Source organism: Nuphar pumila, chromosome 15 (assembly GCF_984573655.1).
Source record: "Nuphar pumila chromosome 15, dmNupPumi1.hap1.1, whole genome shotgun sequence".
Taxonomy (NCBI): domain Eukaryota; kingdom Viridiplantae; phylum Streptophyta; class Magnoliopsida; order Nymphaeales; family Nymphaeaceae; genus Nuphar; species Nuphar pumila.
Genome location: NC_143263.1, coordinates 20,430,158 through 20,455,022, shown reverse-complemented (window position 1 = coordinate 20,455,022; position 24,865 = coordinate 20,430,158). Strand labels below are relative to the sequence as shown.

General features: G+C 38.6%; 1 protein-coding gene across 4 annotated transcripts; it reads left to right on the top strand.

Moving 5' to 3' along the window:
* Positions 1-2,276: 2,276 nt before the first annotated feature.
* Positions 2,277-23,035, top strand: LOC149814743 (cellular apoptosis susceptibility protein, putative / importin-alpha re-exporter). 4 transcript variants are annotated; one of them, XM_089990273.1, is made up of 2 exons: positions 2,277-5,293; positions 22,848-23,035. In XM_089990273.1, the coding sequence occupies exon 1, from the start codon at positions 2,396-2,398 to the stop codon at positions 5,291-5,293; it is 2,898 nt and encodes a 965-aa protein (XP_089846399.1). In that variant the 5' UTR covers positions 2,277-2,395; the 3' UTR covers positions 22,848-23,035. The 4 variants fall into 4 exon arrangements, with proteins under 4 accessions (XP_089846399.1, XP_089846401.1, XP_089846400.1 ...); XM_089990275.1 differs by lacking the exon at positions 22,848-23,035 and adding an exon at positions 18,364-18,625 and having other exon boundaries at positions 2,278-5,293; XM_089990274.1 differs by lacking the exon at positions 22,848-23,035 and adding an exon at positions 5,959-6,364 and having other exon boundaries at positions 2,278-5,293.
* Positions 23,036-24,865: the final 1,830 nt, after the last annotated feature.

Sequence of the window (24,865 nt, the reverse complement as noted above, 5' to 3'; positions counted from 1 at the left end):
ACCTCTGCAATAGGGGGGACAACGACAGTGAAAACCACAGGCGACGATGACTGGAAAGGTCACCACTGATAGAAAATTGGTAGACCTTGTCAGCGATGGTGATCGACATCCTCCCTTGCTTCAACAACTGGATGGCCGGTATACCATTGTCGGGGCTACTGTCGTCACCGGTGGCTTGTCGTCGCCTGCGAGGTTAGGCAATGGCAGTGGCAAACTCACGTGAAGTGCTGCAAAAAAGTTTGTATGTTTTTTAGGCTGCACCGCTAACCCGCCAACCCGTTTACCCAACCGACCCGTTTATTAAACGGGTTAGGCAAGTCGTGTCGGGTTACCCATTTAATAAATGGGTTGGGTTCGTGTTTGCCACAGCCGACCCGTTTAATAAACGGGTCAGGTTCGTGTTGAGGTATGCTGACCCGCCAACCCGACCCGATTGCCACCCCTACATGGTGGTGGACCAGTTCATATCTGATTTTTATTTTTCTATTGGGTCTTTTATGGAGTTGTTGGTTTGGCTATGATGGCTACTTTGATCCCAGCAACTTGCTCCCATTTACATGAACCTTCATCTGCAATTTGAAAGCACCTTTTGCATATTTGTTATATTTTTGAGTGACCAGCTACATGTATATATAGCTCAGTTCATAGAGACAAAATGTAGGATTGGTGCCAACAATTCATCACTAAAGAAAGGACTCATCGAGCCGGGATCACTAACTAATACTAAGATAATAAAAAAAGAACTATATTTTCTGTATACTTTTCCCAGTTCCGCTACCGTGGGCCTTGCGCAATCGATCACATCATATAGATATCCCTTCAACATAGGTCATAGAAAGGACCTCTAATAACTCATGCTTACCAACATGATAACAATGCTTACAGGAACTTGGGGTGGTTGATCTAGTTGCTTGAAAATTAGAGTGAATCTTTGAAAGGAAAGCATGAAAATTTTGAAGATATTGTTGAATAAGGATTTAACATGTTCTTCACCTATTGTTTTTAAGAAATCAAAATGACACCAGGTTATAACCTGGCATCCTGTAAGGAGCTCTAAAAATTAGAGTTGTTGTTACTCTGTTTTCTTGTTTTTCTGCAATTGCTGATTGTATTTCTGCAGTTTCCATGGACTGAAACTATGTTTTTAGTTTTGTTCTTTGTTTTCGAGTTGCAGCAAATGATACCTCATTTCCTACATTTTAATGAAATTGCATTTCTTTCAAAAAAAGAGTTAATAGTAGTTACATAAACTATAGCTTTGTGACAAAAACTGGAGTTGAGTCCCAACTTTTGTATGGTGCAGTTGCAAACTGCTAGAAAGTTGATCAGCCACTTTTCCTGTCCATGAAACAAACATGTTATTATAATTCTTGTCTAAAGCAAATGAAATGAACCAAAATCCTCATCGACGGCCTCATCCTCAGCGGCATTGTCGGCCTTGCATCGCCTCGCCGACCTCTAGATGGCGGCCTCATCCACGACGTCGATGATCCCGGTATTGGTTACCAAGGAGAGAGAGAGAGAGTCGGGGGGGGGGGGGACACTTACCCTGGTTTTTATTAAATGTGTTCCTCACATCCTGAAAGAATAGCTTTTTAAGGATGATGCAACCACTGTTTTGAGAATCCATCACATCCAATGTTTGTTAAAATCACCATCCCCGTCCCATTTCGGGTTTGGGACAATGATTCACACATACCCTAAAGGCCTAAGGCTGATCCACCTTGGGGAAGTGTGTAATTCTGAAGCCCCCCCCCCCCCCCATGCTTCATTTATTATTAAGACATTTTTTAAACCTTGGCTTCTTGCATTGGGAATAGGGATGTCAATGATATCGAATCAAATTCAATTAGGTTTAGTTGCACGTTTAGCTGCATGGGGTAAGTCCAAACAATATTTGATCATAATCAGATCTAAATATTTGGTTTTGACTTTTTGCTACGAAATTTGAGAAATATCCAAATTTGATAGATATTCAAATCCGTTTAGGTATAAAAAAGAAGATCTGAATCCGAATTCAAATGTGTTTAGAACATCTCATTAAGAGAATATGGTATTTAGCTATATCCTATCCGAATCCAAACCGTTTACATCCCTGGTCGGTAACAATGATGCAAACTCTAAATTGGATATGAATGTAATCCTAAAATAAGGTTCTAATCCGGCACATTGTCGGGTCTGCTTTTCAGACCATTGATCTAGGTCCGAATATTTTCGAACCGATCCGTTTACCGGCGTTTTTATCAGGGCAGCAGCGGGCATCCTCCCCCCAGCACTGGAAGTTCAAATCTCTCTCTCTCTCTCTCTCTGCCTGCAAGGAGGCCACCGCTTCCCTGCCCTAGATCGAACGGACGGGAGCACGTCCTGTCTTGCTTTCTCTCCGATCGACTGTCCGATGGATGTCTCTCCGGAAACCCTAGAGAGTCTGACCCGGTGCTTCCTCCAGACCCTCTCGCCTGATCGCCAACCGCGGCGGCAGGCCGAAGAGTACCTCGCCGGGGCGGCGGACCGCCCGGGATACGCCATCGCCGTCCTCCGCCTCCTCTCCGATCGCTCCGTCTCTGATCAGGTCCGCCTCTCCGCCTCGGTCGCCTTCAAGAACCACCTCCGCTCCCGCTGGTCTCCCTCATCGGACTCCGCCGCCCCCGCCATCTCTGACGCGGAGAAGGACCAGATCAAAACCCTGATCGTCCGCCTCATGCTCTCTGCTCAGCCCCCGATCCAGGGCCAGCTGAGCGAGTCCCTTGCCGTCATCGGCAAGTCCGACTTCCCGAAGGCGTGGCCCGCCCTCCTCCCTGAGCTTGTCACGAGCCTCCGCTCTGCCGCTACCGCCTCTGACTTCTCAGCCGTCGCTGGCGTCCTGGCCACCGCGAACTCCATTTTCAAGAAGTTCCGGTTCCAGTACAAAACCAACGACCTCCTCCTCGACCTCAAGTACTGCATCGACGGGTTCGCCGCCCCTCTCCTCGAGCTCTTACTTCAGACCGGACGCCTCATTGATGCCGCCGTTGCCGGAGGCGGTGGAGGGGACGCGCTTCTTTTCCGCGGGTGGTTTGAGTGTCAGCGCCTCTGCTGCCGCATATTCTTCTCCCTCAACTTCCAGGAGCTCCCGGAGTTCTTCGAGGACCACATGAAGGAGTGGATGGGGGAGTTCCAGAAGTACCTCACCACCGCCTACCCTGGCCTTGACAATGACGAGTCAGGTGGTGGCCATGAGGTCGCCGATGAGCTCCGGGCGGCTGTCTGTGAGAACATCAACCTCTACATGGAGAAGAACGAGGAGGAATTCCGCCCGTTCCTCCCAGGTTTTGCCTCTGCAGTGTGGAGTCTGTTGGTCGCCGTCTCAGCGAAGCCCAATCGCGACAAGCTCACTGTTACCGCGATCAAGTTCTTGACCACCATTAGCACCAGCGTCGATCATGCCCTGTTTGCGAGCCCGGAGACTCTTCGGTTGATTTGCGAGAGCATTGTGATCCCGAATGTCAGGGTTCGTGAGGACGAAGAGGAGCTGTTTGAGATGAATTACGTCGAGTACATTAGAAGGGATATCGAGGGGAGCGACATGGATACGAGGAGGAGGATTGCGTGCGAGCTCGTTAAGGGTTTGGTGTCGAACTACCGCGAGCAGGTGAGGGTGTTGGTGTCCTCAGAGGTGCAGAGCATGATGGAGAAGTATGCTGCAAACCCAGTGCAGAATTGGAAGGAGAAGGATTGTGCTATATACTTGGCGGTCTCGCTCGCGAGCAACGATCTGGTGGATGTGGAGAGCTTCTTCAAAGCTGTAATTGAGCCTGAGCTCAAGTCCCAGGATGTGAACTCCCAGCCGATGCTGAAGGCAGATGCATTGAAGTTCTTCACCACATTCCGCAGCAGGATACCGAAGAATTTGGCCCTCGAGCTCATGCCTCATGTGGTCAGGTACTTGACTGCTGAGTCGAATGTGGTTCATTCGTACGCAGCCAATTGCATCGAGAAGCTCTTGCTCGCTAAAGATGATGGCCGGGCACGATATACTGCTTCTGACATTGCGCCGTTTCTGATTCCCTTGATGACCAATCTGTATAATGTGTTCGATTTGCCGGAATCTGAGGAGAATCAGTACGCCATGAAGTGTATTATGCGGGTTTTTGGAGTTGCGGAGTTTAATGCAGATGTTGCAGCAGCCTGCATTGCTGGTCTGAAAACTCGACTCAACGAGGTCTGCAAGAATCCGAAGAACCCGGTCTTTAACCATTACCTGTTCGAATCAGTGGCTGCATTGGTGAGGCGAACCTGCGAAAAGGATCCCTCGCTGATAAAAACTTTAGAAGTGAGCCTCTTCGATATTCTTCAGAAGATATTGGTTGAAGACATTGCAGAGTTTCTGCCTTATGCACTTCAAATCTTTGCTCAGATGATAGACATTAACAGCCCCCCTCTACCGGCAACTTATATGCAGCTTTTTGGTCCCATTCTCTCTCCAGAATTGTGGGTGAGACAGGCGAACATCCCTGCACTTGTGAGGCTGCTGCAGGCATACCTTCAAAAGGCTCCTTTGGAATTGAAGCAGCGGCTGAGTGAGGTGCTTGGTATATTCCAGAAGCTTATTGATGTTGCTCGCACAGAGGAGTATGGTTTCTACATTGTAAATACAGTCATAGAGAACTTGAGCTACGATGTCATATCTCCCTATGTGCTTCACATTTGGAATGCCCTGTTTTCGCGTTTGCATAAGCAAAGGACTGTGAAGTTCATAAAGTCTCTCATCATATTCATGTCCCTGTTCTTGGTGAAGCATGGTCACACAACTCTTGTTAACACTATAAATGCGGTTCAGGAAAACCTTTATGGGATGATTTTGGAACAGTTTTGGATTCCCAACCTGAAATTGATCACAGGTTCTATAGAGGTGAAACTGTGTCTGGTTGCATCGACTAGACTACTGTGCGAATCTCCTAGTCTGTTGCAGGATTCACCGCCCATCCTAATTTTATGGGGTAAAATGCTCGACAGTATTGTCACTCTCCTTTCACGACCAGAGCAAGAGAGAGTGGATGATGAGCCAGAAGTTCCGGATATAGGCGAAGCTGTTGGTTATACTGCCTCTTTTGTGAACCTCTACAATGCTGGGAAGAAAGAAGAGGACCTTGTGAAGGACATTAAAGATCCGAAGGAGTATGTAATAATAACTTTGGCAAGGCTTTCAGCGCTTTCACCAGGGAAATATCCAGCAATCATACAAGGGTCACTTGATTCAGCTAATCAAGCGGCATTGCTTCAGCTTTGCAGCATGTATAACTGCTCCATTGTCTAGGTAAACAATCATATCTTTTTTCTCCTGCAAGAGCTTTCCTTTTTTTTCTCTCAATCTTTGTAAGCTTGGAGGTGTGTCTGATGACGCTAGTGTCTCCTGTGTTTTTGACAAAATTTTAATTCATTTTTTACTTATCTTACATGCCTATGTTCTTATCACATGGTTGTCTGAATTTTAGTGTTGTTGAGGTTGCTTTATCGAGTAAATCAAACTGCAGTGTAAGTGCTTATATTCTTGATTTTATGTTTGGAGAAAGATACCTGGATGCAGAAATTTTGGTTTCTTTTGTTGCTATGTCACTATATGGAGTTAGTCAGATGATTTTATTCTTATTCTATGAGGGCTCCTAACTCTAGATGTAATGATATTTGAAGATTTATTTTATTTGCAATCCATTATCTCTTTATCATGTACTGAAGTTTGCTTGAAATATGAGTTTTCCGCTATAGCAATTAACCTGTTCACAGTGTGCAATGCAAATAGCAGTAACCTGGTCATGGTGTGCAACACGATGGTGCATTTACTTAGGCTTCTCAAGTAAAATTGTGTTTGCTAACTGAATATGTTCTTAAATAATGGTTGGATGATGATGGAGCAGGTGCCTGTGTGATGTGATGTATTCTGCCAGTTCAAAAATATAAAAGGTGAAATGTTCCTCTTGACAGATGTTGCATGAGGAGAGGTCAGTTTCCTGAGTGCTGGTTTGTCTGGAACCCATTATTGAAGCACCACTAGATGGATGGCCTTGAGTCTTCTATATGTCATGTGATGGTTCATTACTTGTAGCACATCTTTTTAGTGCATGAAGTGGAGGTTATATTCTGCATCAATTAGGTTGATTTACTCAGGAGAAAGTTGTGTTGTTGGATGGGTGATGTGTCTGTCTAAAGCAGATGGGCTGTTGTAGTAGCTTGTCAAGCCTGCATGATTGCTATGCAGGCTGATTTTTGTGATTCAAAGAGATGTAAATGATCTTTTATTTGTAGGGATGTGGTTGGGATGTCATTCGAATTTTGTCTCAATTTTGAATATATTGTTAAATTTGTGCTTCAGTTGATGGTAAGTTGGTTATCACTGTTTATTGCTTATTATTGGTTATGGATTCTATGGAAGTGCATATTTTTTATAGCACATTTTAATTAATTTTGTTGATGAAATCTCAGTTGTGGATTTCCTACAACTTTTGCATTTTTGCTACTTCCTTTTTTATATGAAGCTAATGTCTCATGTTTGTGGTCGTTGGAGGATGATCCTAAGTGCCCCCATGGGAACCCTTTTTCAACTACTATTCTTTTTCCTTCTTCTATCTTATGTAGTTTTTTTGCCTCTTCCTAATTTTTGCTTTCTAGGACCCATCTAACTGATGTGCATGGTACATAGTTCACACCAATGTTGTAAGTATCGTACCGTATTGTATGATACATATCATTACTATGGAAAATAATGATATGATACACACTTGTATCATGGTATGAGTGTCTACCGTATGTATCGTACGATACAACCCTGCATTGTATGATACATGGTGTATTGTACGATACACTTTGACACACTTTAAAAAGGGCCGAATCATAATTTTTTCTTTTTGGATTTTAAATACCTCTTGATGATAGAATCCCTTATTTGTGTAGAGGCCATTAGAGGGGCATTCACGCACCCTAGGAGTCATGAGTATGATTTTTGGGTTGATTCGGTTTGCTCAAGTAAGAGTGCATTTTCACCCAATTTTCATTCAAGGGAGTAAGATAAGGTAAAAAATCCTTGTTCTTTATTTCTTTTGTGTATGATGGAAGTTTGAGGTTTAGCTCTTTTCTTTTTGATGTTTTTGGAAGACATTACTTCACTTTTAGTTTTTTTACCCTTAATCCCATTTTTTGTGTCTTTTAGAACTCAACATTTGTCCCTAAGTGTGTTATTAAGCATTGTTTTACATCTTAATAGTGATTATATTTAGTAATCTGTGCTCTAGGAGGTCGATGGAGGGTGGAGGTCGTGGAGGATGTCTCTTAAAGGATCCTACATTGAAATATTGTACACCAGTTGACTTGGTGTTTGAAAAGAATAGTGAAGTGTAACTTTTGTAGTTTTGAAATACATGGAGGATTGTATAGATTTAAATGTCATGTTATGGGGCATATCAACTCCACCGAGAAATTTTGGTCACATCACATACTGTTATTCGTGTTGAGCTTCTTACTAGTCTTATAGAAGATGATAAAAGAAAGACACACGAGTATGTGTAGCATTTGCGTGAGAGAAATTGTCATAGGTGGTGTCTGATTAAGAAGATAAAGATGAATCATCATCTCAAGCTACTGAACGATGCAATAGATGAAGGAAATCATTGAGCTGAAGTTTGACGAAAATGATTTTTATTATATGTTTCTAAACTCTAGCTTGTATGCCTTTCCCCTTAGCATGACATTCTGTAACTAAAAAATGTAACTTCAACTTTTGTAATGAGTTATGAAAACTTTTTGGCTTTTGAATGTATCATTATTTTGTCTTAACCGATTGTATTTGTGGTGATTAGATGCGTGTATGCACAACCAAATTTGTGGTTCAATGTTTAAGAACATATCTATGTTTAGTTAATCTTATTACATAAATCAAGGTTTTAAAACCCGTGACTCGGAACTCGACTCGTGATTCGTCGGGTCAACTCGGTGACTCAGACCGGGTTTTGTTAACTTTTGATTTTAAAAGAAAAACAATATATAATTTGTCTCAAACCATGTTTTTCAGTAAACATATAGTCTAAAGAGTTGACAGAATAAAAAATTGCAAGTTCAGAGTAGAAAAAGTACAAACTTCTTCATAACAAGGTCACATGGAAAGATCAAGTTACATGAAGAAACTGATGAACCATAATACAACTATAGCAAAAGATAAATAGAAATAAAAAGGACATTAATGAATACCTTAAATTCAAAGGTGATTAGCTTATTGAGCCAAAGCATGCTGCTCATATTTGACTCAGGTTTAGCTAGATGAATATTGATTGTCCCCAGCTAGAAGCCTAGAACCTCTAGGTTGGAAGAAATGGTTAGAAGAGGCAGGACAAAGGACTGAAAGGAGGGACCGAGCAAGGGAAATGATGTCACATGGATACATGCACAAGCATTCTGTACAAGATCAGCACAACAGGTATGATATGGGTGTTTCTGTCAAAAAATAAGGATGCTAGGGTACAAATTGTTATGCATAGGTGTGGGTGCGGGTATATTTAAGATTGCAAAAAAAGAAATTCACAAGAATATGAAGATGCAAAATTTCAAACTTTGTACAAGAATATATTTGTATATACAATGAAGGATATGATATGAGTGCATAAAGTGCGAGGTGTATTTAAGATTGCAAATAGAGAAATTCACAAGAATATGAAGATAAACAAATACAGACTTTGTACAAAAATGTATTTTTATATACAATGAAGGATATGATATGTGTTCATAAAACAACACTCAAAGGCACCCAACACCAGAACATGAAGTACAAGTACCGATACGTGTATGCTTCACTTTTTTGTTAGATCTTTGAATCATTTTTTTTTGCCAATATGTTTAATCAACACATAAATATTGATAGATTATTGTATCTTTGAACTGGTTTGTCTTGTAATTTATTATTTATTATTGAACTGTTATTTTGAAATTCCCAAAAAATCAAATTTCAAATATCCCAGAATTCGGCTGAGTCAGACCGAGTCAAGGCAAGCCGAGTTTACCCTGCCGGGTTGACTGGCTGGAGGGCCGAGCCGAGTTGAGTCACCGAGTTGACTCGACAAGTTTTAAAACCTTGACATAAATAAATTGTGTTCTTGTACTATATGTTTTTTTTGTTTTTTTAGATTATTTTAGATTTTAAAGATTTTTAGTGAAATTTATGATTTTTTACAATACAATACAATACGATGCAATACGAATCTTACTTTGGGCCACATCGATACGAGTTACGATATAATGCTTACAACCTTGGTTCACACGTTTACGATGGATGAGTTCTTTTTTTATTTGATGGTTATTTTCACCAAGGTTGTAAGTATCATATCATAACCCGTATCGGTGGGGACCAAAGTAAGATACATATTGTATTACAAAAAATCATAAATTTCACTAAAAAATTCTTTAAAAATCTAAAACAATCTAAAAAAACAAAAAATTTATACAAGAACACAATTTATTTACGTAATAAGATTAACTAAACATATATATGTTCTTAAACATTAAACAACCACAAATTTGGTTGTGCTAATTACCACAAATACAATCAGTTAAGACAAAATAATGATACATTCAAAAGCCAAAAAGTTTTTATAACTCATTACAGAAGTTGAAGTTACATTTTTTAGTTACAGAATGTTGTGCGGGAAAGGCATACAAGCTAGAGTTCAGAAACATATAATAAAAATCATCTTTAATGTCAAACTTTAGCTCAATGATTTCTTTCGTTTATTGCATCGTTCAGTGTCTTGACATGATATTGGGTCATCTTTATCTTTTGAATCAGAGATCACTTATGACAATTTCTCTACCGCAAATGCTACAAGTACTCGTGTCTTTCTTTTATAATTTTCTATAAGATTAATAAGAAGTCAACACGAATAACAGTAGGAATGCGATATGTACAAAATTTGACAGTGGAGTTGCTATGCCCCACAACATGACATTTAAATCTATACAATTCTCTATGCATTTCAAAACCATAAAAATTACACTTCTATTCATTTGAAACACGTCTTGAAGTCAACTGGTGTACAATATTTCAATGCAGGATGGTTGAGAGGCATCCTCCATCGATCTCTTAGAGCACGGATTACTAAATTTAATCACTAAAAAATGTAAAACAGTGCTTAATAACACACTTAAGGACAAATTTTGAGTTCTAAAGGCACAAAAAATGGGATTAAGGGTAAAAAAGTAAAGTAATGTCTTCTAAAAACATAAAAAAAAGAAACTTACCCTTCTTTAACTTCAATCATGTACAAATGAAACAAAGAACAATGATTTTTTACCTTATCTCACCTCCTTGAGTGAAAATTGGGTGAAAATGCACTCTTACTCATGGTTGTACGTATTGTACAATACAATACTATATATATATATATATCATTATTTTTGGGTTTTGAAATATGATACACCACTTGTATAACGATCCAAGTATGTGTCGTACCCGTATCGGGTGTATCGTACGATACAGTGTGCTGATACAGTATCGACACACTTAAAAAAGGCCAAAATTTATCTTTTTTCATTTTGGGTTTAAAAGGTCTCTTCAGGGCCTAGTTCTTCATATGTCTATAGTTCGTTAGAAGAAAATCCATGCCCCCTAGGTTCTCTGAGATCGATTTGGGGCCAATTCATGCTCAAGGAAGAGAGATTTTGCGATTTTATCAAGAGTGCATTTCTACCATTTTTTCACTCAAGGAAGTGGGTTAAGATACAAAATCCCTATTCTTTGTTTCTTATTGAGTGTTTTGGGGGAAGATCAAAATGTATGTTCATGTGATTCTTCATCTATTCCTACCACTTTTCGTACTGATGTTATTGTTGAACTAGAAGAAATTCGAAGACGAATTTTGCAAAAATGCAAAGGTGAAGGACTTCCAACCATTGTTCTCGATTCTAAAGATGATGATGATGATGATGATGACCCAATTGCCAAAAAAATGGCTAAAGACAAACAGTTGGATGCAACATTGATAAAATATTGTCTTAATGTTTGGCAAATAGGCTCTAGAAGATAGTTTAGTTTTAGGATATTTATAGTTTAGAACTTTATAGATGAAGATTGACATGTAAGACGTTGGTTAAATGTAATATTTGTAGCTATCATGAATTCTTAGTAGTTTAGTTATGATGTATGATATTTTAGTATAACTTGGATGTGAATTTAATATTGTTAGTTAAGTCTTTAATTGTGTTTAAAATTTAAATTATGTAGTTGCCTTTTATTTACATTGTTAGTTATCAATTGCATGGTTTGTTATAAATTTAGATTATATAGTTGTCTTCATATGTGATTTTATGGTTGTATTTTGTGCAATTTCATCATTGTTTTATGTGATGATTTTTTAAGAATTTTTGCTATCTTTTTTTTTCTGATTTTTCTAGATTTTTTTAGAATTTTTGATTTTTTTATTAAAAATTTATGATACTATACGGTATTAATGTGGGCGAGATCAACACGGGTAACGATACGATACTTACAACCTTGCTATTATTTGAGCAAAACACAAAAGTCCTCTTCCTAGCGCACGAATCAGCCTTTAAATCACACTGACTCGTAGGGTGCATGAATACCCTTCTAATGACCTCTACACAAATGAGGGAGTCGGCCCTCAAGAGTTATCTAAAACCCCAAAAGAAAAAATTATGATTCAACCCCTTTTTAAAGTGTGCCGAAGGTGTATCATACAATATACCATGTATGTATGATACAGGGCTGTATCTTATGATACACACTTGTATCGCGATACGAGTGTATATTGTATCATTATTTTCCATGATAATGATAGGTTTCGTATGATACTTACAACATTGATTTTCACTGTTGCTGCCACTATTATTAGTATTATTGTTATTTTGTATTTGATTTGCTTTTGGAGATCAGGTCAGTTCTGGTTTCTTTTTCTCATTTGAGGGTATAGTTTTTAACATCCAAGTTTTCAGCAGTTATTTTGTGTTTTTTTGGCTTGGCTTTATTTGTCTGTCTATGTCACAGGGATTTAGCTAACCATGTGCTGCACCCGCATTGATGCGACGCGATGCGGGTGCGCGTGCGCGTGTGCGTGTGCGTGCGGCACCCAATGCGGTCAACCCGACCCTGGGTGCGGTCAATGCACCCAGGGTCATTTATGTCCAACTTTTGGACTTGAAAAAAAAGAGGCCCGATGAAATGGGCATGACAGCCAAAAAACTTAGGAACTGGTTTGTCAACGTGGCGAGTTTTGAGACACATCTCTTCAACTTTCTTTACGACAACCACATGCCGTAGCCAACTACCAAGGAGTCTCTTCTCCGAATCGTTTCTCTGGGTCAAGCGCAGGCTAAACCTGTGAAGGTGCCTGGTTCAACAAGAATCGATTGACAGCGGTGAAGAGATCGATTCCTTCTAGATGCAAGTGTGACTCGCCGAGCTTCTTCTGTCTTTTGAGTTGCTTCGTGGTCGAAGGGAAATGATCCTCATCGAATTTTGCGGAGGGGATTGCAGTCAAGAGATACCTCCATCTCTTGGACAAGATGCTGGTCCTCACCGCAATTTTGATGGGGAGTGAATAAGGCAATGCATTGATACTACACCTGGTGGCTTTCTTCATCATTCTCACCTTTTACTGAAGATCTGACACCTCTCGTAGTTGATGAGAGCTTAACTTTTCATGAAAATCTAGATGGTCTCAGAGAACAACCATATTGTACCCTGAAAATTGAAGAGAGAACAATACAACAACAACAACTACGCCTTCATCCCAAAACAATTGGGGTCGGTGATAAGAACCAAAAAAGAAAATCATTCTGGGTCTTCCACATGAATCCTTCTCCTCCAATCATTTCTATCCAATGCCATGTCCTCGGTGAGGTGCAAAGCATTCATATCCTTTCCTATCACCTCCATCCATGTCTTCCTAGGCCTACCCCGACCTCTTTTAACTAATATATTTTCCCATTTCTCTATCCTTCTAACTGGAGCATCATTAGGCCTTCGCCGAATATGTCCAAACCATTGAAGAGAGAACAATCATTCTATTAAAATAGAGGGTTCAGGAAGGCGAAAGGGTAATGATGCCCATGTTGGCCCGTACAGATTGCAGTCCACTGTACCTGCCTGCAAATATTAAATCAGATTTTGATTTCCTTCCGAGATATGCGCTGGGCTGGAGGTTATGTACTAGAAAAATTAGTATAAAATATCTAAAGTCAATGAGCTGCCAGATTTTGGGACAGGATGTAATGATCATGAACAATACAGCCTTTCTTCAGGGATGACCAGCTTGGTTACCATTCAAAAGTAGCTCAGTTACGTAACTAGGAGAGAATAACAATAACTAAAAGAGTCAGATGGAAAACCATCATATATGTCCTGGCCAGGGGGAAAATGGGGTCTCGCCCCGTTTGGACCGGTGTTCGTACCTTATTTGGTTCTTTTACATGTAATCAGATATCCATCAAATCCTGATATTTGTCTGATTCAATAACAAAAAATTAAAACCATATATGCATCTAGCAGTGCTCGATTAAACTATTAAACTCAGCTCAGACCAGTAGAGCTTAATGAAGCTTTGAAACTCGATTAAGCTTGGTTAATGCAGTCTTATAATGATGAATTTTAGCATATATATAATTTTTGTTTTTTAAAATGTACTCACGACAATTGTTTTTTATTTCATTAGTGTTATTGTTGTTAACTGTTAAAACTTCAAAATTATATATATATATATATATATATATATATATATATATATATATATATATATATATATATATAATTTTTTTATATTTTCGCCCTCCTACCCAAGTTTTTTTAAAATGCTGCATCCCCGCACCCGCACCCGCACCCATGTGACATAGCTATCTGTTATGGTACCTAATCTTTTGAAGATGGTTCCTTGTTGGTTTTTTACTTCCAACTCATCTGTTTTTGGGAAGTGTGAATCTTTTTTCTTCCTTACATTGACATTGCGATATTCCTTCCTCATAAGGTGATTGGATGATCCTTGACTCATTTTCCTTCACCTTAAGAATTCTATACATACAAGATTGCTAGGCATCCTCTCTTTTTATTGCTAAGCATGAATTTTGGTCTAGATGTCCATCTTCTTTGACAATACATATTTTGCCCTTGAAATTATGTGCCTTTAGACCTGCTCAGGATTTTTGTGTGGATATTTGGTTGGTGGAAACCAGTTGGTTCATATGAATTATGCATGGGTGCTGCAAGGTGTATATGTTGGTACTTTGTCATTGTCATAGTTGTCTGGAGAAAAGAAGCTCCATGATTTTTGGGGTTTTGACCAAAAAAGGCATTGTTTTGAGGATATTTGAATTGTGAGTTAGTTTTAATATATGGCTTCTGTTCCTTCTGGCTGCATACCTTTTAGTTTTCTCATCGACAACCATCTGGTCATCGGCCATTGATATTGGATGCTATTTTCTCAAGTCTGACTCATGGTGAACCTGGATTTAGATCTCTCTTGCTAAAGAGGATGTTTTCAATTCTAGCTAGATATTTTTGTTTGAAGATCATTTATGTCATTCTATGCCATTGAATTGCATTTGTTTACCATTACTAAGCTGCAGTTTTTCCTTTTAGTTTCATATATTCAAGCAAATGCATTTGTGTTGTATATTGCGATTTGTAAATATAATATGTAGGGATGATTTAATATTGTAGAGGAAATATAATATGGTAAGCTAGATGTTTTATTAGCTTACAACAACAACAACAACCACAACAACAACAACAACAACTACGCCTTCATCCCAAAACAATTGGGGTCGGCGATATGAACCAAAAAAGAAAATCATTCTGGGTCTTCCACATGAATCCTTCTCCTCCAATCATTTCTATCCAATGCCATGTCCTTGGTGAGGTTCAAAGCATTCATATCCTTTCCTATCATCTCCATCCAAGTCTTCTTAGGCCTACCCCGACCTCTTTTAACTAATATATTTTCCCATTTCTCCATCCTTCTAATTGGAGCATCATTAGGCCTTCGTCGAATATGTCCAAACCACCGTAACCGATTCTCTCTCATCTTATTTTCAATGGATGCAACACCTACCTTCTTACGTATCTTCTCGTTTTGAATCTTATCTTTTATTGTATTTCCACACATCCATCTAAGCATACGCATCTCAGCTGCACTCATTTTTTGAATATGATGTATCTTGGCAGCCCAACATTCTGTACCATATAGTAAAGTGGACCTAAGATGTTTTATCAGCTTATAAAATGAAAAATAAAATGAAAGGTATATTCACAAGATGAAGATGAAGATATATTCCTCGTAACATATTCCATAGGATTATGGGATATGGAAAAGACAAGCAGAGTAGATATTTATAAACAAACTTTTGAGCATGTTAAATGAGGTTTTAATGATTTTGAAATTGAAAAGTTAATATGAATATGTTCATAATGGAGATAAAGCAATTACAAGGAGGTGATTATCAAGATTATACTAGGAAATGTGATTGGATCAACTTGGAGCATGTTAAAGGAGGTTTTAATTGATTTTGAACTTGAAAAGTTCATAATGGATTATGATGAAAAAGCAATTACAAGGAGATGATGATCACTGGATTATCAACATTATGCTAGGAAAAGTGAATGGACCACCTATAATTGTGATGACATTGACCATGGTGATGATCATATATATGATGATATTGTTGCATCACGACGAATCATCACGATAATGATACAATGATGATCATATGATGAGCATGTCCCTTGAGATAATGTAATATGACAAGGGTGGTTGGCTGTATGACAAATTTTACATAGATTATGCCTTGAAATTACTTTTGGGGTGCATTTGGATGCCACAAATCTCTGATCCATGTAGTAAATATGGCCTGTGGTCCACACCCAATGCATGTTTTTTGCAAACATGAGACCTTAAATCCTTGAATTTGACATTCAAAAGTAACTGCAAATTCATGAATCTCTGACTTGGGGGGAGGGTGGGGCCAAAGGTGCATAGATTTTGGATTCATGTTTCTCTTTGGTTATGCTTGATTGGATATCAAATTCTAGGATATGAATTTTAGGACATCAGTTCCTACTAACTGGATCAATAATTTCATGAATCTCTGACTTGGGTGGAGGGTGGGGTCAAAGGTGCATAGATCTTGGATTCAAGTTTCTCTTTAGTCATGCTTGATTACCTTGGATATCAAATTGTAGGATATGAATTTTGGGGCATCAGTTCCTACTAATTAGATCAATAACCAGTGTTTGATGTGTGTGTGTGTGTGTGTGTGTGTGAGAGAGAGAGAGAGAGAGAGAGAGAGAGAGAGAGAGAGAGAGAGAGAGAGAGAGAGAGAGAGAGAGAGAGAGAGCATAAATTATTATTGGATATCAGATTCAAGCTCGAGTGTTTGAAGAGGAAGCATGATTCAAGGATTCATATCTCTAGCTCAATCTTTTCTTGTTGGGCTAGATGTTCATGAAACTGGTGTTACTATTGAATCTCAGATTCACGATATGTTATGAGTACTTCTACTAACCCCTCTTACCTGCATCATACCTGCAGTGGTACTTGGGTACTTCGAGCATGGGTCAACTGAGTTTTGGACTTGACTCAACCCTCTTTATCCATTTCATGATCCAATGAACATGTAGTCATAGATAGCACTCAGGATCAAAAGAGTTCAATGGTAGCCATATATTTTTTTTTCAGTTTCCCCAAATAGTATTAATTTTCCCCACGGTGATAAGGCGCTACAAGATCCATCACTTTCTTGCTTGTTTCTGAGATGGAAAATTTTCTTACTAACTGTAGAAAGGCGGGTGCAAATCTATGAATAGAAGATGATGTTGGATCTGTATCCCCATACCCATCCTTTTCGAAAATCCTGTGTTGTACCCTTCGTACCAATGTTGTATCCCGTACCTATGTAACATAGGATTCAAGGATCTAAGAGTCCATGTCTGCAAAAAAGATGAATTTGTTTTTGGTCCCACACTAGATTCAATACATGGATTAGAGATATTTGACATTCAAACATGCCTTTCTCTCTCTCTCTCTCTCGTCAAACATTGCTTTAGATTCAGTTAGGAATCATAAGAGATCACCTCGGAGATCTGAGATCCGAGGTAATCAAGCGTGTCCTTACACTCCAGTCTCCTTTATGTGCAAAACTTTTTAATGTTTTAAGGGAATATCTGTATAATTTTCTGATCATAGTTTTGCTATTTTTCTCTGATTAAGAACCACCTTTTTTTGTTGTGTCCTAAAAGGAACTGCTGTTCTATATATTGCTTGCTATTTCCCTTAGTATCCCTGGTTTTCAAGAAATAGTCATACGAGGCTGGTACGAGTTGGGAGCAAATACTCCTTGAGAATGGATTAGCTTAGGAGATTCTATAAATTGTTGCTGAAACTTGCAACAGGTGAAGTATAAAGAGCTTGATTTAATATCGTAATTTTAGTTTCTAGTGAATGCTGTTTGTGAACTCATGCATGGGCTTTGCCATGGCTGTAGGCCATGTGTTGTAAGAAGGCCAGAGAGACCTAGATTGAGTATTAGTTGGCTGCCTTCCATCTGAACGACCAAGATTGGACTTCTATTGCTGTCTACTTTAATGTGCCTAAATGGCATCTTACAACTTATTCTGTTCGTTAGAGTCATAACCCATGGCATCCTTGGGAGCATTAATGAACTTCATTAGCATTAACTCGTCTACTGTCCCAGCTATTATCTAGAGTGGAATTAATCCAGAATAAGGAGTATTTTGGTGTACTCGTCAGTTGGTTTGATGTGCACTCCTAATTTGAAGTGCAAGTTTGGAAATTTTCATCTTAAATCCACATTTGAAAAAGAAATTGAATAAAGAAAGGAAAGAGAGGTGTCAGGTTTCAGAGACTGTCATGCGTTCTCTCAGTTGGTGTGGAAAATGACCCCAGATTCCTTAGTTGAAAAGGAAAACAAGAAAATACAAGAAAAAAGTACTCATCTTATACCAAGGAGAGTACTTTCCTTGTTTCACACAAGAAGAGGAAGAAGATTGAAAGGTACTAAAAACTAGGGCCTTCATTCCAAACTGGTTCACATGTCACTTTTTATAATTTGTACTAAGTTCTTTCTGTGGAGTTTTTTTTCTGGAGCAGACCATTTGATGTTTATTGAATTTGGGGTTTTACTGTTTCACAAATATATTTCTTCTTTTTGTGTTGTGTGTGGATGTTGTAGATATTTCGTGTTTTTTTTTGTTCGAAGTGCCTCTGTTGATTCTGTTTTGTAAATTACATTTATTATTGGATTGCTCTATTCCTTTTTTTCCAAATATGTCCATTGTTTAAATAAAGCATTAAGCGCCCAAAAGGGCTTTGCATACCTTGCTAGGTGGATTGGCTTAAGGCGTTCAAGTTGAAGGGTGTCAAGAGTGCGATGATGAGGAATTGGGAGTGAAAACCCGTTGTCTCAGTTTGTGATGATGGGGATGAGTTGGATCAGGTGGGATGTGTATCCCTTGTCTGAAAGGCCAAGGCAGCAGGCTCTCTAATGGGCCAGGGGTGTGGCTGAATGGGTTTAACTGTGAGGGTGAGCCATATGGTGGGGCATCAATCTCACCCGGGTCCCACCACCTGAACTGGAGTTTCCCCTTGTTAAACATCAAAAATAAAAAATGTTTTTTGAGGCAATTCTACCACTCAATTCAAGTCTTTCCTATCATTATTCTGTTTGTATGAGCGGTGATTGATTAAGAATGTTTTTGTTGTGAAGAATCCAAAAAATGTGAGGAAGATGATGAAAGAAAATAAATCAAGAGGAATCTAATGCCATTTTGACAATTCTCTTGGACATTTTTTGGCAGACACATTAGATACATTGGTTAATAACTTAATATGATTCAATTGATGATTACCAATCAAAATAGAAATTCTAGAACAGAGGATGGAGCTATGAGTGGTGGAAGACCCAAACCTTTCCGTATCCTTCAGTCTTCTTTTTCGTTTTACAAGTACCATGAGGAAAACCCTACTGTCAACCATTATTTTTTAGTATTTTTTTCCAATTTCATGTAAGGGAATTTTCTTTCCCAAACTTCATACAATACAAGCATGGGAGTTCCTAATGCTACATGTATCTCTTGTCTTTTGTGCAATTTCCATTTATGATACCTACTTTTACCTGAAATTAGAAGAACAAATCATCCTTTTCAAGGAAGTTGTTTTAGTGTCTGAAGTTGAATGAAAATGGTTAAAGAACGGCCTGCTCTTAACCTTGCCCAACTAACCAAAGTTACTTCTAACTTGTGTTTAGTTGTATTCAAGTTATTAGATTTTCCATTGTGTGTGTGACTTTTGACAACATAAAAGTAAGTGGTCAAAAGATCCTTTTACATATAAAGGACAAAGCGATATCTTTATAAGCCCTCTACTGGTTCCTATTGGCACATTGGCTTGCTCAATCTCCGTTCATGTGTGCTTTCTTATCGATCAACTAGAAGGGGATGAGAGATATGTCTTTGTTTGACCATTTTTGTGAAGCTTTAGAAGCCAAAAGGAAGTTTCTCTTTTAAGTAGGATGTCTGGTTTTGGAATTTAGGAAATTTTGGATCCCAAATGAAGAATTCCCTTTTTTTGTTTTCCTATTCATTTTTTTTTCAAATTGTGAGTTATAGTTGAAGACAATTATCCAACTCTCCTTGAATTAGGAGTGCATGTGGGACCTACTTCACAACGCTATGCCAAATGAACTCCAATTTTGGATTAGGAATAATGATGCTTGCTGTTTTTTTATTTTTGTGTCATAAACACTACTGCACCATTGCTGATGGCTTCTTAAGTATTTAGAGCTGACAGATTTCCATGTAATATGTATGTTCCATTTTGTTCTTCAGTGTAGGAATGGTTCTAGGGAATCTGTTGGAATATTGCCATTGTGGTAAGTTACACAGTATACTGCTCTAGAAACATCTACTGACACGTCTACTCATGTTAGTTGATGACCTTGTTGAATTTTAAATTGATCAATTGGATTAGTGATCAATGTTTCCTTCCCTTGCTTACTTCGCACTTGTGATAGTCAAAATTTACACCTATGATTGATTGCAAAAAGCCAAAAATTGTTGAAATGCAAATGAATGACATATGATGCCTACTTCAGTTTCAACGAGGTTGGTGGAACCATGGTTGCCAGTTGAGGAAGCGGGAGCGGGAAGCGACACGGGAAGCGATATGGGAAGCGGAAGCGGAAAGCATGGCACTTTAAAAAATTTAGGAAGCGGGAAGCGTGGGTAGACTTAAAAGCGAATCAAGAATCGTCTCGAAAGCGAGCCGGAAGCAACCTAGGAAGCGAGCTGGAAGCGAAAAAAATAAAAATAAAAAATACAAAAAAAATTGAAAAAAAGGGTGAAGTGAGGGAGAAGCGCGCTTCCCAAAAAAATTGACGCTTCCCAATGCATTTTGGAAGCGCGATGTTTCATGCTTTCGAAACACGCTTCGGGGAAGCACGCTTCCCCGCTAGGCTAGACGCTTCCGGTAACTCTAGGTGAAACTACCATTGGATCACTTCTTCCTTGACAACTTTGTTACATTGTTGCAATTCATGGGTCTTTTCAAGTAGTGTTGAAGTAGCTATAAATTCTAGAAGATTAGTCTTTTCACCATGTTTTAGGAGTTTGATATGGAGGATTTAAAAAAAAATGAGATGTTCTCTACCAGTGTAGAGCGATGTTGTATCATATCCTATTGTACAATATGGTACAATACATATCGTAACTATGGGCAAAATTATTATGATACGCTCGTGTCACGATTTGAGTGTGTATCATATCAGCATCAAGCGTATCGAACAATACAATGTGTATTGTACGATACACCTTCAACACACTTTAAAAAGGGTCCAATCGTATTTTTTATTTTTTTTGGGTTTTAAAGACCTATTGAGGGCCAATTTTTCCATTTGTATAGAGGCCATTAGAGGGGTATTCATGCACCCTTGGAGTTGTGAGAGCGATTTAGGGGTTGATCTGTGTGCAAGGGAGAGAGATTTTGCGTTTTGCTCAAGTAAGAGTACATTTCCACCATTTTTCCACTCAAGAAAGTGGCTTAAGGTTAAAAATCTCTATTTTTGCTTCTTATTGAGTTCTTTGAGAGAAGATGACATCACATGATCTGACATGACAATGGGGACACTCAAGTAGTGAGTCAAAATCGAGTGCAATTGTTGCCATCATATTATTTCTGGTGGTATCTCTCGGTTGAAGAATCATTTAGCCGGGACACATCTCAGTGTTGCAGCTTGCATGCCAAGGGATTTGTCGAATTCTGTGAAATGACAATGACAACAATTATTTACTGATCCAAGAGAAAAAATACAAGAAAAAGATATGAGGCAGAAATGGGATATGTGCAACCGTGAGAGGATGCGTATGACGAATATGAGCTCCTTCTTATCCTGCAATCCTTAGCATAGCATCAAAAGTAGGAAGTTCTAAAGCGAAGGGAAAATGTGTGGCTGGTGTTAGCACTAGTACTCTTGTGGGCACAAAAAAAAGGGAGAAAGCAGTTCTTCGAAAGGAGGTAGATATACAGGCTCTATTAGGAGATTTTTTTCTTCTAGGAATGCCCTGAGAGCGTAGCTAATAGAGACATAAATGCTTCATATGTGATTTTATGGTTGTATTTTGTGCAATTCATCACTGTTTCACGTGTTATGATTTTTTAGTATTTTTGTTACTTTTTCTGATTTTTTAGAATTTCTGAAAAAATTTTATTAAAAAATTATGTTTTTTTTTACTATAAGATACATATCTTTTTTTGGGCCCAACCGATATAGGTAACGATACAATACTTGCAACCTTGGTGCATAGTATTGTTTGGTTATACATGGAACAAATAAGAGATTCTCAACGAACGGACTTTACACTAGTAGGCATGGGGTAGCTGACCATGTTATCTTAGCAAGACCACAACATTAGCTTGCAATTGGCTGGAGGCACTCTGGGTTTCCCTTCTTTTATGCCTCTGAATGAGAGTGTTGATATTGATCATTTAACTTGTGCAAGCACCTTCTTTCTCTGGACCTGGAACTGCAGTGTAGAGCATGACTTGGATGCACCAACCTGCCGCTTAGGGTAGCATGGTGGCTGGCACCTCTAGTTTAGTTGGTTTGCATGAATCCTAGAGACTATATATGAGTTCAAAGCTATGATTATAATGACAGTTAGGATCTACCTGATTGGAGGGTGATAATATCCCCAGTTCATCTGCATCTTGTGGAGTCCCAAGGGCTGCTTAGATTGGTCATTATTTGAATTGATATTAATTACACACAATGAGCTCCAACTGTTGATAGTGGCTAAACATGAACTTTGTTAAGAAATCTGAATCCTGCAAAATTGTGTTACTCTGAATGTTGTGCATGATGTTCAAATGTTTCCTTGAAGTTCTGGGCCCAAGCTGCTGAGTGGTCTAGTTAACTGCAGTCTGTAGTTCAATGATGATTGTATGATGATGCTTTGCTTTCAGTAACTTCTAAAAAATAGGATTTATTCCTATGGGGAATATTACATACCGTGAATGATAAATATGAGGAGCATCCTATATCTTGGGAATAGCCTTACGGATGGCCTACTTTTCTCATTTCTTTTGATTGATTCTCTGTCTTTCTTAATCCTGTAATGCCGAGGATCTAGTGATATAAATATAATTAAGTCCTTTCTGGAACTCTCTACCATCTTATATGTTTATTCTTTTAAAGTTCAACCCGTCTGTCAACCGGACTACCCTTGTGGATTCTGGTTCTTGTTTATGTTTCTCAAAATTTTCATTTGACATTTATGTTTCCCAAATTTGAATATGGGGTTTGTGGTTGTACAGGTAACTTCTCAAGTAGAGTTGGAGATGTTTTGTTTAGATCAAGATCATATATGATCTGTTTGTACTTTTCCTTTTTTTTTTAACATGTAAAACCCTCATTTCTGACCTTTTCGGACATATATATCTCTTGCTCTTGTTTTCTTCCTACTCTATATCATACATATCATAAATAAATATATTTATATCAATCATGTTCCTTAAGCTACCCATGAATTAATTATTGGAATAAGATTCATGGGCTTACTTAATTTTTAATTTAAACCAATTCAAAAAGAAAAAACGACTCTTTGAAAATCAAAGCATTATTTTATTATTTATTTGGATGGAAAGCTACTCAATGATGACCTTCCATGAATTCACCTATATAAGCTGCGGCTAAGGTTGCTAAAATCAGAGCTTGAATACAGCTTGTGAATAATCCAAGGAACATCACAGGTATAGGAATCACTAAAGGTACTAAAGAAACAAGAACAACTACTAATTCATCGGCCAATATATTCCCGAAAAGTCGAAAACTAAGTGATAAAGGTTTTGTGAAATCTTCTAAGACTATTGATAAAAGTATTCGAGTTGGTTGAATGTATTTACCGAAATAACCCAATCCCTTTTTAGTAAGGTCTGCATAGAAATATGCCACTGACGTGAGTAAAGCTAAAGCAACAGTAGTATTTATATCATTCATAGGTGTAGCTAACTCCCCATGAGGTAACTGTATGATTCTCCAAGCCAATCCATTGCTATCATATGAAATTTTAACCCTTTATTTATCTTCATTGGATTTAGTTAGTATTTAAATTCAGATTCACTCTTACTGCTTAAAAATTGAACCTGGCTTTGAATAAACCACTGGAATCCCTAGTATTTCCTAGATTTTCAGAATTTCTACAAGTAGCAGGGATTCAGAAACCTAGGAACATTGTATATCATATCAGAGAGCCCTATAATCGTTCCTTCATAGTTTGCTGTTTTCAAGGGTGAGATAATTGATGTCTGGAAGAACTAAATTGATTCTCTAGTTTTGGAGCTTCTTGAATACTTGTCGTTCCTTTTTTGCTGGTGAGAAAAGAGTTATTTTTTTTCCTTGGTGGACTTTTTGCCTGTTGCAGTTTTGATTGGTATGAATCTATTGTGATATATTTTAAAATTATAATATCTTGATTAATGCATAATGCTCGAAATTATCATCTTTTTTTTAATATCGTGTTTTTATTGCAGTTTAACATGTATATATTTTCTTAATTTTCTAAATCTTATATATATGCTGATATTTTCTCGAGATATGTTCCAAAGGAACACAATTTTTTTATTGAACATGAGATTGCCCCTTTCCGAGGGATCCCAATGCTGAGGTTTGAGACATTGATTGTGACCAAGTTCATGAATTCTTGAGATGTCGAATGTAGTCTAGTCTATGCGGGGTTTTAGTTTGACTGCGATTATGTTCGCCCATGAGGATTTGGTCGTCCTTATGGTATGTCCTCAAGGGGTTTGGTCAGTTTGATGTTGAGCTAGTTCCTTTGAGTTAGCTTTGGGGACTGATCCGGTATGGCTTAGTTGGATCTTATAGTATCTCAGCCTGGTTCTGGCCATTGAAGTATATCAGGCATGAACCTGGATCTAACCATGTCAGATATCTGCTCGACCCACTTAAGGCTACTAGTGGTCTTGAACCAATACCCACAATGATCGATCCGTTTGCAACCATTGAGTACACCTATAAATTAGGGATGGCAGTGGGGTGGGGGACAAGGTCTCCACCCCCGCCCCGCCTCAAGATTATAACCTCCATCCCCGTTGGGGATGGATTATTACCTCCACCCCCGCCTTCATCCCCGCTTCATGTCCTCCATCCCCGGTTCAAACGGTGAGGTGATGAGGCGGGGAAAAGTGGCAGGGACGGGATGGGGCAGGGATCGTGGTGGGGACGGGACGGGGAAAAGGGTACGTCCATCTCTGCCTCCATCCCCAGACGGGAATGGATTTTAACCTTTGTCTCTGCCTCCATCCCTGTTTCATAC

Excerpts from the sequence above, each read along its gene's own strand:
- LOC149814743 (XM_089990273.1), top strand. The coding sequence starts at position 2,396 with ATGGATGTCTCTCCGGAAACCCTAGAGAGTCTGACCCGGTGCTTCCTC.